The sequence below is a fragment of the Lissotriton helveticus genome, chromosome 5_1, assembly GCF_964261635.1.
Source record: "Lissotriton helveticus chromosome 5_1, aLisHel1.1, whole genome shotgun sequence".
NCBI classification, from domain to species: Eukaryota; Metazoa; Chordata; class Amphibia; order Caudata; family Salamandridae; genus Lissotriton; species Lissotriton helveticus.
Genome location: NC_136065.1, coordinates 360,838,612 through 360,852,753, shown reverse-complemented (window position 1 = coordinate 360,852,753; position 14,142 = coordinate 360,838,612). Strand labels below are relative to the sequence as shown.

The 14,142-nt window shown below is 46.6% G+C and overlaps 1 protein-coding gene across 1 annotated transcript in view; it reads left to right on the top strand.

The window, feature by feature from the left end:
- Positions 1-14,142, top strand: part of LOC144753162 (uncharacterized) — a 1,401,110-nt gene that overhangs the window by 1,282,572 nt on the left and 104,396 nt on the right. Inside the window, exons 19-22 of the mRNA XM_078640932.1 lie at positions 6,014-6,139; positions 6,520-6,651; positions 7,860-7,988; positions 9,059-9,190. Of these exons, the coding sequence (XP_078497058.1) occupies positions 6,014-6,139; positions 6,520-6,651; positions 7,860-7,988; positions 9,059-9,190 (519 nt within the window). The remainder of the gene's footprint in view (positions 1-6,013; positions 6,140-6,519; positions 6,652-7,859; positions 7,989-9,058; positions 9,191-14,142) is intronic.

The following is a 14,142-nucleotide window of genomic DNA, read 5'->3' as shown; positions in this document are numbered from 1 at the left end:
GGTTTTAATACAAGGGGTTCGGCCGGCACAGAGGCCATTGGGGCCGACGCTGTGGCGGTACCTTTGTTTGTACCTGGGGGTGGCGCGTGCTGCGCCAAGGGTTGAGAAGGGGCATATGGAGGGGGCATGTAGATGATAGGAGGACCTAACAGCAGGTCCTCATTGGTTTGTCGTTTCGAGGGTAAATCAGGGTAGAGCATGGAGGGGGTTCTAACCGGACACTGGCTTGGCGTTTCCCTTTCTAGTTTCTATTTAGCTTTCTCTCTTTCCTCTATCTCCTTTTTTAGTTTCTGAGCAGCTAGGTGGGCTGCTTTTTGCAGCTCTTTTTCCAACCTACTCTCAGTTTTCTTTTTACGCTGTTCAGTTTCTTTTCGCCACATGCCGAAGCTATCAAGCATAGTAGGTGTTGTCTTGTTTTTACCTAGGGCAGTTTCTAGCGTTTTTATTTTATCATCATCGAAGGATCCTATCAGGGGCCATTGACTTTCTTGACCCTGTTTTGTATATTTATGCCATAGTTTACTATAGGCAATAGCGGTCAATCCATGCTTCATGAACATGTCCTTATTAGGGGTGCCTTCCAGCGGGGCTGGATGGTCCATCTCTAATAAGCGGTCCGGGCTAAACAGGCTACCAATCAGTGGGGAGAAGACAGACATGACGGCTCGTAACGAGGGACTAAAAAGTCAGCACTGCCTATCTTATCACTAGGTGCAAAGACTGGACAGAATATTTCTATTCTACGTTGTTTGCAGGCAGTGAATACCTCATGGATCAAAAAACCAAAGACCAATAAATAACAATGGGGAGAATGAGCAGGTCCGCAAAGATTTGCGTTACCTACCCTTTTCACTATCTGCAAAAAGGGTGGTCTCTTCCCTGTTTGCAGACAGGGAATCTCCAGGAAACAATAGTTTGCGAACAACAGTTCAATTTCAAGAGATTATTGAGTGGGAGGGAAAAAATAAGCACGGCTGCTGCCCTACCTATCCTCCACTGTTTGCAAAGAGAGAGCCCGTTGTTTCTCCGTTTGCAGACAGTGAATCCCTCATAGATCAAGATAACAAAAGACCGATAAATAACAATGGGGAGAATGAGTAGGTCCGCAAAGATTTGCGTTACCTACCTTTTTCACTATCTGCAAAAAGGGTGGTCTCTTCCCTGTTTGCAGACAGGGAATCTCCAGGAAACAATAGTTTGTGAACAACAGTTCAGTTTCAGGTGATTATTGAGTGGGGGAGAAAATAAGCACGGCTGCTGGCCTACCTATCCTCCACTGCTTGCAAAGAGAGAGACCGTTGCTTCTCCGTTTGCAGACAGTGAATCTCCAAATAAACAAAAAAGAGCAATACTAGTATTTTTTAACAAACAGGCAATCAAACAAATTTCGCGACTTGTCGTGGTTACACGACCTTACCCGGACCGCATGGACAGTTTCCTGTCTTCCGAATCCAGCGCCCGATCGTCCTCTCTTCTCCGTTATCCTCGCGGCACTCCTGATGGATCCCAGTCAGGACCGTAGATCACTCGAGAGAGGTCTGTTCGGACCCAGTGAAGTTCGGATGATCGGCTGTCAGACGAGGGTCTATCGGACAGACGCGTTCCCGATCGTTGCAGTCGTTCACTTTGTCGTCAGGACCTCTCCCACTGGATCCATGGGTCGCTGATGGGCCCCATGTTGGGCGCCAATTGTGGAAACTAACTGGGGGGCACTACCAACCAGAATATAAGATCCTTAATTATTGCCCGGCGGTGTCGCCTCTTGAACCCACAAAGAAGTTAAACTATTGAAGAGGCAGGCGCTGGAGACTGGAAGGCAGGAAACAAGGTTTTTATTCGCTCCGGAGGAGAACACAACGAAAACGGACAGAAGGTATCGTTCTGAGGTGCTCTAACTGCATCCCTGAGGCCTGGCCTCTTATACACACGTTTATCTGTTTATTGCATGTAACACATTCTCGTTGATACTTTGAAGTACGGAAAGACATCCTCAGAATCCCCCCTTTCCCAGCCCGTTCCCACGCAAGGTTACAGTGGAAGTCCCCGCCCCGTTCACAACAGGTGATGATCATCGCGCAGCTGGGTATTCCGCCGATCCACAGTGTGTGTGGGTTTCGATCGGATCTCGTGGGATGGGGGGGGGCTTTGATCATCTCGGGGGTCCTTAGAGGAGGAAAGCTTTCTATTGTACGGGGAGGGGCAAGGGATTGGTATCGGCAGAGCTGGGTGTCGGCCTGGGAACGGGGAAGACAAACGGGCACACGGGGAAATGGGGTTTGCATCAAAGGGCCGGGGATCATAAATGGGAAGAAGGGAGGTGTCGCGCTGGGAACAGGACGAGGGTCTGGGGCAGAGCAGCGCTGAAGAGGGGTTTTATGATTCGCGGCAGGTGCAGGCAGGGGGGTTGTCAGTATGCGGGGGATGCCGGCGAAGTTAGGAATGGGAGAGAGGCGCGCTGGCTCTCGGCGGGAGCAGGGAAGCCATGGTGTTCAAAAATGGCGGCTGTTTTACGCGCACAAAAAGGTTAAGGAGAGCAAGAGGGCGCCGATAATGTTGACGGTTTCAGCCTAACTTTCAACAGAAGTATATTGAGGTGAAAAATATTGACCATAACAAATATCAGCTTCACAGTTATCAGCTACATCTCTATCGTCAAGTTTATTTATTTTTTATTTATTTTTATTTATAAAGTTTTATATAGCGCAAACTTGACCCAAGAGGGTATCAGAGCGCTTTACATTTAGGATCATTACGTTTCAAGACACATCAGATACAAGAGCATAGAAATGTACAGTACACATAAACAATGTTTCAATAATTTGTAGGAGGGAGGGGAGGAAGGAGTAAAAACGGGGAGACGAGGAGAAACAATGCTCAATGTCCAGCTGGGAAGGTGACGGTCAAGGGGGAAAACCAGGGCCAGACTCCTCAATAGCTGTCAAGCAGCTCCACCGGTCATCAGCCATGTTGCTCAGGAAAAAACAGTTTTAGTTTATTTGAATTTGCGAAGATTATATAGCGCTATCTAGACCCAGAGGTATCAGAGCGCATAACCAGGGGTACGTTGCATTAGAAGGTACATCAAAAGGATTGTAAAGCGCTGGCTAGAACCGTAGGTATCAGAGCACTATAGCAGAGGAACATTGCATTACAAATGACATCAGTTACAATAGCGTAGTAAGGTACATTAAACAAACAACAATGTTGAGAGAATTTATAGGAAAGGAGGGGAGGAAGGAGCCATAGCAGGGAGACGAGGAAGAACTGTGTCCAATGTCCGGAGAGACAAATAGAGAGGAAAAGGGGTAAGGTGGAGTGAGAAGGGAGAGTACGAGGGGGAAGACGGAAACGAGATAAAGGGAAAGTTAGTCCTTGGACCAAGGGGGTTGGTGACGGCCAGGGAGATAATCCAAGGCCAGTCTCCTCTATAGCTCTCTAGGAAGCTCCAACGAGCATCGGTCAGAAAAATGGAAAGAAAGGAAACAAGGAAAAGGCAGAACTGCAGAAATACGCAGGGGGGGGAGAGCTAGACAGGGAGAAGGGGAGAAACAGTGTCCAGTGTCCGGCTGGGCAGGTGGCGGTCAGTGGATAAACCAAGGCTGATCTCCTCAATTAGCTAAACAGAGCAGCTCCACCGGGCGTCGGACAAAATGCTCGAACTCCTCTGTCCAGGTAGGGGTCAAGTGTACTCAGGGGAATGTCAGAATAGTTCGGGTGTGGGGGGGGTGGAGCCTTGGTCGGAGGAAATTCCAAACGTCCTCTTGAGGTCAGGCACAGTCCTGGCAGGGTTTTGTAAGTAGAGGAAAAGGATCAGCAAGGGGAGAAAAAGGTCACCACTGTCGGCCATGTTGGGGTCGGGCATCCTGGGACCCTTTTCCACACCGTGAATGTGCTGAGAATGACAGAGGTTAACAGGGAAGGAAGGGCCAGACACCCAATAGTTCTTAAAAAAGACACTAGGTCTCATCATTGCCCTCAACAGGGGGTGGAAGGGGATTTGACGAGGTGGCATAGAGGCAGAGGAACGTATCTTCCTCCCCTGGATCACAAGCCACCCCCCTGATGAAAGTCTCCCAGGAACTGTTGAGACAAGTGGGTAGTGTGCTCCCAGGGAACCTGGCTTGTGAAATAGCTCACACTGTGGGCACCCTCTTAGGGTCAGGGGCCTGCAATATGTCTCTGTCTTTAAGCCCAAGAAGTCAGCGCACTAGCTTTGCTGGTCAGGATAGGTTCATTGAGGAGTGCGGCACAGCCCCAAGTGCTCCTTCATGCAGCATAATTCTATAGAGGACAGGCTAGATTGTATGGCAAGGAGAAGGGCCTTCAGGTCATCTGTGGACGTGGGTTGATTAGGGGTGCCGGTATGTTCTCCGTCCATTTCAGCCTGCGTTTTTGTGGACTTCCTGGTCTCGAAATTAAGTTTGGGCTGCTTGCCATCAGTCCTCCCCATGGTGACTCTACGGCCCAGCGGGGAGAAGGCGACGGGCGATCCTTTGGGGTAGTGATGCGGTGTAGCGAAAGGGTGGGTGTGGACCAGTTGAAGTGTGTGTGTGCCAGATGGGGTTTACAGTCACCCCCAAGTCATCTCGGGAGCCCAGCGGCACGCACGTGTAGAATATGGGGGGTCAGGGGACTTGTTAGGCGGTCGCAGGTCAACGGTCAGATGAGAATGGCTCCATGCATAGTGAGAGAGGCCTGGAGATGGGAGTTCCCCCAGACAGTGACCAGATCACAACATCAGTCTGAGCAAAGGCAGGTGGAGAGGCCAGTATCTGGAGTGGCAGGGAATACAGCTGGTCCCAGCAAGAGAATCCACAAGCATGATGAGGTCCCCAAAGATTTGAGGCACCCACCAGGAGGGGAGGCCGGTTTTCGAGGAGGAGGGCACAACCGACTTTGGAATCAACATTGTTGCAGGCCGATATCAACATCACAATATCGTTGGACTACACATATTTTGAACATTCTGTTCTGGAATGTTGGCACTACTGCTATTTATATTCTATGGGACGGTCGCAGCCTTACCCTCTGCGGATGAACTCAGACTATCCGACCATCATTCTGAAACTGATAAAAAGAAGTACCACTGAGGTATCAGACAATGCATGTGTTATTCCAGTGCTCAGAGACTACCCACATCGTTTTAAGCGGTACTATACAAGAATATGTTTATTTTAATATTTAACAAACGAAATCAGAGGGAAAATGTTATTGGATTACATATTTTCGGGTGTCAACATTATTTAGAACTTTTGGTATTTTAGATGACCCTAGGGGTATTGGCTACACACTTGGGCCCACATTTATCATAGTGTTGTTCACCCATGCCCTTAGCAAGGGGGCACGGGCGGCGCAACACTAAAGTCAGATTTATCAAGCCATGCAAGGCCACCTTGCATCGCTATGCTTGGCTTGATAAATCTGGAGTAACACAAAGCTGCACAAATCTCTGCGTGGCGTTACTCTGCCCTAGGGAGGCGTTCCATAGGTGGAGTGTGGGTGTTTTCACATACCCGCCCATGTTTTTGTAGCTCATTCCCAGATTTACCATTAGTGGTAGACCTGGAAATGCGTCAAAATGCAAGGCCTCCCCAGGGGAGGCGTAACGAAGAGAGATATCTCAATTAGCTATTAAAACATGGCCAGACAGACTATACATTTAAGAATTGGCCCTGTTGATTGATTTGAGACTTGGAAATGTGGAGCAAGACACAATGGAAGCATAATGGGCAAAAATCTTGGACATCATTTGGAAAAAAAGATCTATAAATGTTCTTTTAACTCTTGATGCCTGTAAAGTATTTGTGACTCTCTTTTGGGGAATGAACTGTGAATTGAGAGTCATTATTTAATGGTAGTATCCAGTTTTATGATTATACGTTACTGAGTTGGAAACTGTACAAAGGCGTAGCTAAATGAATAGATCAGAAGTGACTACCATTGTCATGTCATAGATTCAGGCTCTATCCGTTGTGCTAATCGTCGCTTCCTCTCTCCTTTTCTTCTTCGGTAGAGTGCCCAGAGGGAAAATTCGGTGTCAACTGTTTTGAGTCCTGCGCGTGTGGTGGGGCGCCCTGCGACAGAGTCAGTGGGATGTGCATTTGTCCCCCTGGCAAATCTGGACAAGATTGTGGCAAAAGTAAGAGACCAAAAATCAACGCGAATCCCTCTTGGTTGTTTCATAAATTACACCGCACTCCTTCTCACAAAATTAGAATGCTCTTTTAAAATTCAATCCATATCTCGGTCCCAGTGCATCTTCAACTGAAAACCGAAGTTCTAATTTTCAGAAGGATGCCAAAAGTCCACTTCTCTATGTAGTTTGCTTGGCTTATTCATATTGTGCTTCCTGCTGCTGCCACGTGCTCCAACCTAGGCCTGTTGGTTGGATACCTAAAACCAGCTGCTTGTCACCTGGGGCAACACGTGTCTCCATGGATTATTAGGCAGTGTCTTTCACCGCAAAATATTGTTTTATTTAAGTGACCAATTTTGTGTTTTTTACTGTACCCTTTCCAGACTGCCCAGATAGTCACTGGGGAGTGGGTTGCCAGGAAATCTGTCCTGTCTGTGAGAACGGTGGCAGCTGTGAGCCGGTGACTGGAGCCTGCATCTGTGCACCCGGATACAGCGGCAACCTCTGCCAAAATGGTAAGCACCACATTAAATCTCAGAAACCCGCACACACATGCTTCTAACTGGGCTTGTCATAACTGCCACGGCGCGCCCACGCGCAATTGAATCCCCGCCTGTGCGGGAGAATAAATCAATGGGCAGGGTTGTGATGAGCCCAGCTCGTCATGAGCACAGCTCTACTGTGACTCGTGACGAGTTGGGCTCGTCACGAGGACCGCGTCGCCGGGGCCCTTCCCCTCTACCCCATGCCGTGGGGGAGTTACCCCCGCGGCGAAGGGGTTAAATGTCTGGAACTACCTGACCCGTGACTGCTACATCTCTACCAGTGTATTAGAATGTATTGGTTTGTTAGAAAATATCCATCCAAACAGGACAATCCAGTAACGTGCGTGTGTGTACGTGAAAGCTAGTGTGCTGCCATGTTTCATTTTGAAGCCATCAGCTGCCGCATGACTGTCAGGTCTGTTTTCTAAATTCAGTCTCTGTTAAGTGATTTGTTGTCTCAGGAAAAGAGAAGGAAGAGTGAGCAGGCTCACTTCAAAATTGGGCTTGAAGATGACACCACCTTAGGCTAATTGTGATGTTGATTTATTTTAGGCTCAGATGTTTATGGCACTGAGGCATTAGCAAGGCAGAAAGCTTATTGTATTAATCTACATGCTTGGCAGGCTCAGTCTTTCATATATCCAATATCATACATTGAGTTCTATTGAGGTAGTTGATAGTAAAACTTGGTAACTTCACCAGTGCTTAATTTGTAAAGAAATAAGTGGTAGGGCTCTCGTCAGGATGTCACTGCAGCTTGCACCACAGCGCTGCCAATGACAGAACAAACACAACTACTAACCATCACACTCCTACAAGTGTGATAATTCAAACTATTTATTTCAGGCCTACCAAAGCTATAAGAATGGCTAGGGCGGCAGGTATTAGTCATTTTTTATGTATATTGAATTAATAATGAACTTTTGTTGTGGTAATTTTTCAATTTGCCAGACAGCGCCACCTTGTGGCAGGCTATCACAAGTGCAGGTGCTGACAAATAAGTGCTGGTGCCAAACACCGTAAACCACTGGCTCAAATTAAACACTGAACTACACCTGAAAGCGGTTAAGTTGGCTGTATACGTAGTTAGGTTCTCACAAAGGCTAGGTCTGCTTAGTGTGCAAAATAAACTTTTAAGCTGATGTTTGGATTGATGCTCCCTTGCTACTTCCCAACAGTGTGTCCAGCAGGATGGTTCGGGCACGGCTGTCAGATGCGATGCTCATGTCAGAACGACGGCCATTGCGATGCAGTGACAGGCGAATGCCGCTGCTCACCAGGCTGGACCGGATACAACTGCCGTAGAGGTACGCAACAGCACCCTTGGGCTCCAGGTTAGGCCCTCAAACAGCCATGTTCTCCTAGTCTTGCAGTAGCATCACAGACTACACAGAAACTTTACGGAATTCAGCTACCTTTCCCAAATGTTCCTAAATTGGGCAAGAATATTGGGGTGGCCTGTTAAATTTCTCTTCATTATGTCTCTCGTTGTTAAACTTTTACTGATGTGAAGTTTACATTTTGGCACTGCTTTTACTTTCCATCGGTAGCAGGCAGTCCTTGCTTTTTCAATTATTAGTGTTTCGGTCAATAATTTTTGGAAGTTCCTACCAGTTACAAAAAAACCTGCTAGATGGAGAAGTGCATTCTGGGAGGAATTCTTTATGTAAAGACTCTTTAACTTTATGTTGTGAGGTCCATATTCAGTCTGGGGCTGTCCTAGGACCTGAATAGAAACATTGTCCCTGGAATAGTATATGCCTGACATTGAAGTAACTAGAAGATTTCTGGCACCTTATTTGAAAATTTGAAATGATCCCATTACTCCCCCGCTCAGCACCTTGGGACCCTCACGGGTGAGTAGTCGTTCTTTATAAGAAACCTGATTGATTGATTGATAGGGTCTTCAGAAGACCCATACACAGTCAACTGCTGCAGGCGAGAAGGAATATGTGTTCATAACGGCGAGCAGCTGGATTGCAAGTAGACTCAGACTTTTTACACGCTTATTGGCAGTTATGAGCACAGAATAATGCTTGTGGACTTATTCAGAAGGAAATAGCATTGATCTTTTAGATAAATCATTTGAAATTAATACATTAACCCGATTTCTAATTTGATTTGCAGTGTTTGTGATGTAACATTTTAGTGAATAAGAGAGACTTGTCATACTGTACAAGTTAGCCTTCAGGGCTAAAAGGTGGTTGCATATGACTTTGAAGGCAGATATAAAATACATATATATTGTATGTATGTGCACATATATAAAATACATATATACTGAATGTATGTGCAGTTATTATTATGCATTATTGAGGCTAATAAGCTCCAGTTTGTGCATGTTTGCATTTAACCATACATATCTGTTCTATTTCAGCCTGTGATGCTGGCCGCTGGGGCGCGGATTGCATCAATATTTGCAACTGCAGTAACAGCGACGGGAGCTGCAATCCAGTGACCGGGCAGTGTGTCTGTGAGGCGGGATACAGTGGAATCCGCTGCGACCAGAGTAAGTACCACTTGGAACTGTGTAAACTCCTCATGGATTGATTTTGATGAGATTAGCCAAGAAAATAGCAACTTCAAAACAGAAGATTTCATTCCTTCGCCATAACATTAAGAAAAATAGTCTGTTATTAGGGTTATGGAGACATTTTTTAATCTTGTAGGATACAGTTTGTGCATAGTGAATTCAAGCAGTACATTTTGTCATAGTGAATTAATAACATGCTATCTTGAATGTCTTTGAGCTATTTCTTTCTTCCATGGAACAGACTTATACCTGCTGTTGTGACTCTTAAATTAGTTTTTGGTTACAAGGTAACCTTTTACTTGACTGGGTTGATGACCACTTCTCTTAATGACCACGTGGCACAGCTTGAATCTAAAATGTAGAATGACCTGCACAGAAATATTATAACAATGACTAGGTGAAACAAAGGTGGCTATGCTAAACGCTTGTACATCTGATCAATTGTATAGGGTAGTCCGTAAAAATATCAAGTATCAAAAGAAAAACAAGGGGAAGTCCTTTCCAGTGGTGCTCACATGGTGATGGCACCCAGCCACCTGGGGTGCAAAATACCGTACTGTATACAGTCCAGAAAACTTGACCACAATGCACCGAAATACACACTCTGCTGTATACTCCTTGATAAAAAAGTAAATGTATGAGCAGAGAATTTTCAAAATCTTCCTTTTATTCATATCAAAATTCTTTTATATGGCATGAATAGTCTTCATCATGGAGGCAGCCGATACATGTTTTGTCCACAGAACATGTTCAAGGATAAAGCAATGTCCAACCACTAATATAGTGGATTGGTATACATGAGAAATCCACTGCATTTGGTACGTCCTTCCAACAAGAAGTCAATTTATGGTAGTTATCGAGTAATTAAACTAATCCTCAAAACCGTTTTGACAGCCATCCCATCTCGAATAAATACAGCTGTTGGCATCTTTGGGTCATTACTCGTGTCTGGCTTCTCATGGTCCTGTGTGGATAAAGTGCCTGATTTGGTTGTAGACTATTTACATTTCCCGTTTGACGATTACTGGTCGGCGTCTTTGGGTCATCACTGATTCGGGTATTTATTTGGGCTGGGATGGTTGTCAATACGATTTTGAATTTGGTTTGACTGCTTGGTGACTACCATAAATTGACTTAACGTTGGTAGGACCTTCCATGTGCAGCGGATTTCTGATTTATACCAGACCACTCTTCTGATGTTTAGACATTGCTTTGGCCTTGAAAAAGTCCTGTGAGCAAAACACGTGTCGACTGCCTCCATGGTGAAAACTATTCATGCCACATACAGAATTTTGATGCGACTAAACTGAAGGATTTGAAAATTATCTGTTCATACATTGACTTTCTTATTAAGGAGTCTACAGAAACAGCAGAGTGTGTGCTTCGGTGCTTTGTGGTCAACTGAAACATTTTAACAATTCCACCTGGATTTGCCTCTCTCTGTTGTTTGTTTTTTTGCCTGTTCAATTAATTTTACATTCAAAATGTTGATCTTTTTTATATTGAACCGGTCGCAAAGGAGTGTTTGTTTGTTCGTGCAGTGAAGCCCTGGGATAGCGCTGGTGAAGTGAAGAGAGACGCTCTGCTGAGACCGTAAGGGGGACGGGACTGCGAGGCCCAACAGGCTGTGCGCACTACACCAAGCACACCTGCCGCCTCTTCCCGGGACTCCTCCCCTCCATCACCGCCTACTTTACTCCTCGCGGCCCCCGCTCCGTGGGAGCCGCTCGCAAAGGAGTGTTTGTTTGTTCGTGCAGTGAAGCCCTGGGATAGCGCTGGTGAAGTGAAGAGAGACGCTCTGCTGAGACCGTAAGGGGGACGGGACTGCGAGGCCCAACAGGCTGTGCGCACTACACCAAGCACACCTGCCGCCTCTTCCCGGGACTCCTCCCCTCCATCACCGCCTACTTTACTCCTCGCGGCCCCCGCTCCGCGGGAGCCGCTCGCAAAGGAGTGTTTGTTTGTTCGTGCAGTGAAGCCCTGGGATAGCGCTGGTGAAGTGAAGAGAGACGCTCTGCTGAGACCGTAAGGGGGACGGGACTGCGAGGCCCAACAGGCTGTGCGCACTACACCAAGCACACCTGCCGCCTCTTCCCGGGACTCCTCCCCTCCATCACCGCCTACTTTACTCCTCGCGGCCCCCGCTCCGCGGGGGCCGCTCGCAAAGGAGTGTTTGTTTGTTCGTGCAGTGAAGCCCTGGGATAGCGCTGGTGAAGTGAAGAGAGATGCTCTGCTGAGACCGTAAGGGGGACGGGACTGCGAGGCCCAACAGGCTGTGCGCACTACACCAAGCACACCTGCCGCCTCTTCCCTGGACTCCTCCCCTTAAACTCCTTCCGGTATATGATCTGTCACCTGACACGCGTGAGCGGAACGCGTGTGCGGGACCAATCCCGGGACAAAGCCCGGACTAAGGGCGGACCCTCTGAGACCCTCAGAGACACGAGGAGCCGGGGCTGGGCATACCCCCTTGTTCAACAAGTACTGTTTGTTCCTTTCACTTCTTCTCAACACCGTCATTTGTTTTGGCATCTATCTCTTATTACCCATAGATGGCCACCACTAACATTGAGCAACCCACACAGGATAATCAGGGTCTGCTTCACAATGGGACTCTGGATAATTATTTTTCCAAACCATCACCGGATATTACTCGGGAGATTGCATTGGCGGAGCGGCGGGCTGATCGCCGCCGTTCCGTGGAAATTATAAAGAAGGGGTCTGTTTCACTACCTCTAACCCCCGCGACTGGTCCTCCTGATACTGTCACTGATATGATAGCCAATGAGTCGCCACATATATTGGATAGTTTGCTCCCGGAAGTAAACATGGTTGTACTCTCACCTGACATTGTATCTGGGTCGGACGCGACTGGCTTGCTTGGATCACCGATTGCGAGCAGTTTAACGCCACTAAAGGGTGATGTGTCGTTACAATTGCATGTAGCTCGCAATAAGGCAAAAAAATTGCCAGTCACGGGGAAAGTTTATGGTCCACCTCCGAACAAAAAACGACGGAAAAGGTGGGATCCGTTGCAACCCAAATTGAGCTGCTCAGACTTTGGGAAAAAATTGGCTATGGTTGTCAAGAATCCTTGTGTTGCACAAGTAGACTTAGAGGGGACACATATTGTATCTACACTCTCAGGTCAACTTAATACATCTGTAGACAAGGAGGATAGTATGGTCACCGATGTAACTGATGATGTTTATATTGAGAACAAGGGCCCTGTGTCCCTATTTGATATTGAGAATTTGATTAAATCATATTCTGCATCCATTTTGGAGAGGCTAATGGAGGTGGAGTGTAGACTGTCTAAAATTGAGAATGTACTGGTCAAACAAGATCTTGTAGGCCATACAGGTGCTATTAATGTCGCTAGCAAAACATCTAACACTGTACCTCAAATCCTGTCAACTACAGTCCAACCACCTCCACCTGCTTCCTCTTGTATTGTTCCTAGCCCCTCCCCAATTCCATCTGTCCCCAAACCTATGGGGAATACAGTAACAGCGATTGTCCACCATCATGTATCCCCTAGTTCATCTCAATTAAAAATTGCTGATCATTTGTTGGGTAATGCCATAACCAACACTAGTGACAATACATCTAAAAGTACTAGTAATTTATCTAATCTGGTTTTGTCAAACCCAACTAGGGAGACGAGGGAAACTAGTCACACCTGGGGGAAACCAAAAAGGGTTCCGCTGCCCGAACTTCCACCAGAGGCAGTACCCTATGTGGTAGTCCTAACAGGTGTGCCGGTCCTAGAAAAAAATAAGAGGGAGGGTTTCTTTCAATTAAAAAACAAGACAACGCATTGGCTGAGAATGCATAGGCCAATTGCAAACCATATCAATGGGGAAATAGTTCATGTTCGCCGCCTTGAATGGTTGGGGTGCAGAACCAAAGATATCGACGGGGACGTAGTGGTAGTAAACTTCAGGGATCCCATTGCGGTACATTACATATTGAACTGGCAGATGGGTAGTTCCAATAATATCATAACTCCAAGACCCCTAACGTACTTTTATCCTAGGTCAGTGGTGTTTCCATCCCAGTATCCCCTTTCACACTGCACAACTGTAACTCAGCCATCTAATTACCCTTTTGCACAGAATGTTGGGAATGTTGGGAGTAATCAATATGCTCAGTATCCTCCGATCCAACAGGGTATGGGAAGTACGTATTATCCCCCTTGTCATGTGAGAGCCCCTGACCCCCTGGGATGGAACTATGTTCCAGTTAGAAATCAAAACTTCCAAAACAGAAGGATGGACCATCTTAAACCCTTCACACCACTGGAAATGTCAAACCGTTTTGATGTTTTCAGTGGTCTCGATAACTGTGATTGAAGTTTTCGGAGAGGGGGGGATGAGGGAAGAGATATGAGTAATCCCATAGCTCCGGGAATTACAAATGAGTGTAACCCATTGTTAACTCTAGCACCCAGGCCTCCGGCTAAATTTGTAACTCATATTACAAATATTCCAGAGACACAGGTAGAACCAACTTGCCCTCCAAGGCACTTACTTTCCGAGGAAACAACCTCGGCAACTAAGTTGGTGCCTTATACTGGTGGCAAGACGCCAAGGGCTAATATCGTTATGCCCTTGGTACTTGGGGTGCCAGTTAACCTGGTTTGTTGGAACATAGCCGGGCTTGCTAGTAACCTGAGTGATCCTGAGTGGGCTGCTTTTATAGAATCTTTTGATTTTTGCTTACTCCAGGAAACATGGGCAGTTGATATTCCCCACAGGGTAGGCTACAAGACTTACGGTATTGGGGCAATACCCTCTAGAAGTGGAAGGTCGTCGGGGGGTCTCTTGATTTGGGCGAAAATAAATCTAAAGGTTAATATTGAGGTGATAGACGTGAACTCTGCAGATATCCTAGTATTAAAAATAACAACCTCCAATGGGAATAAA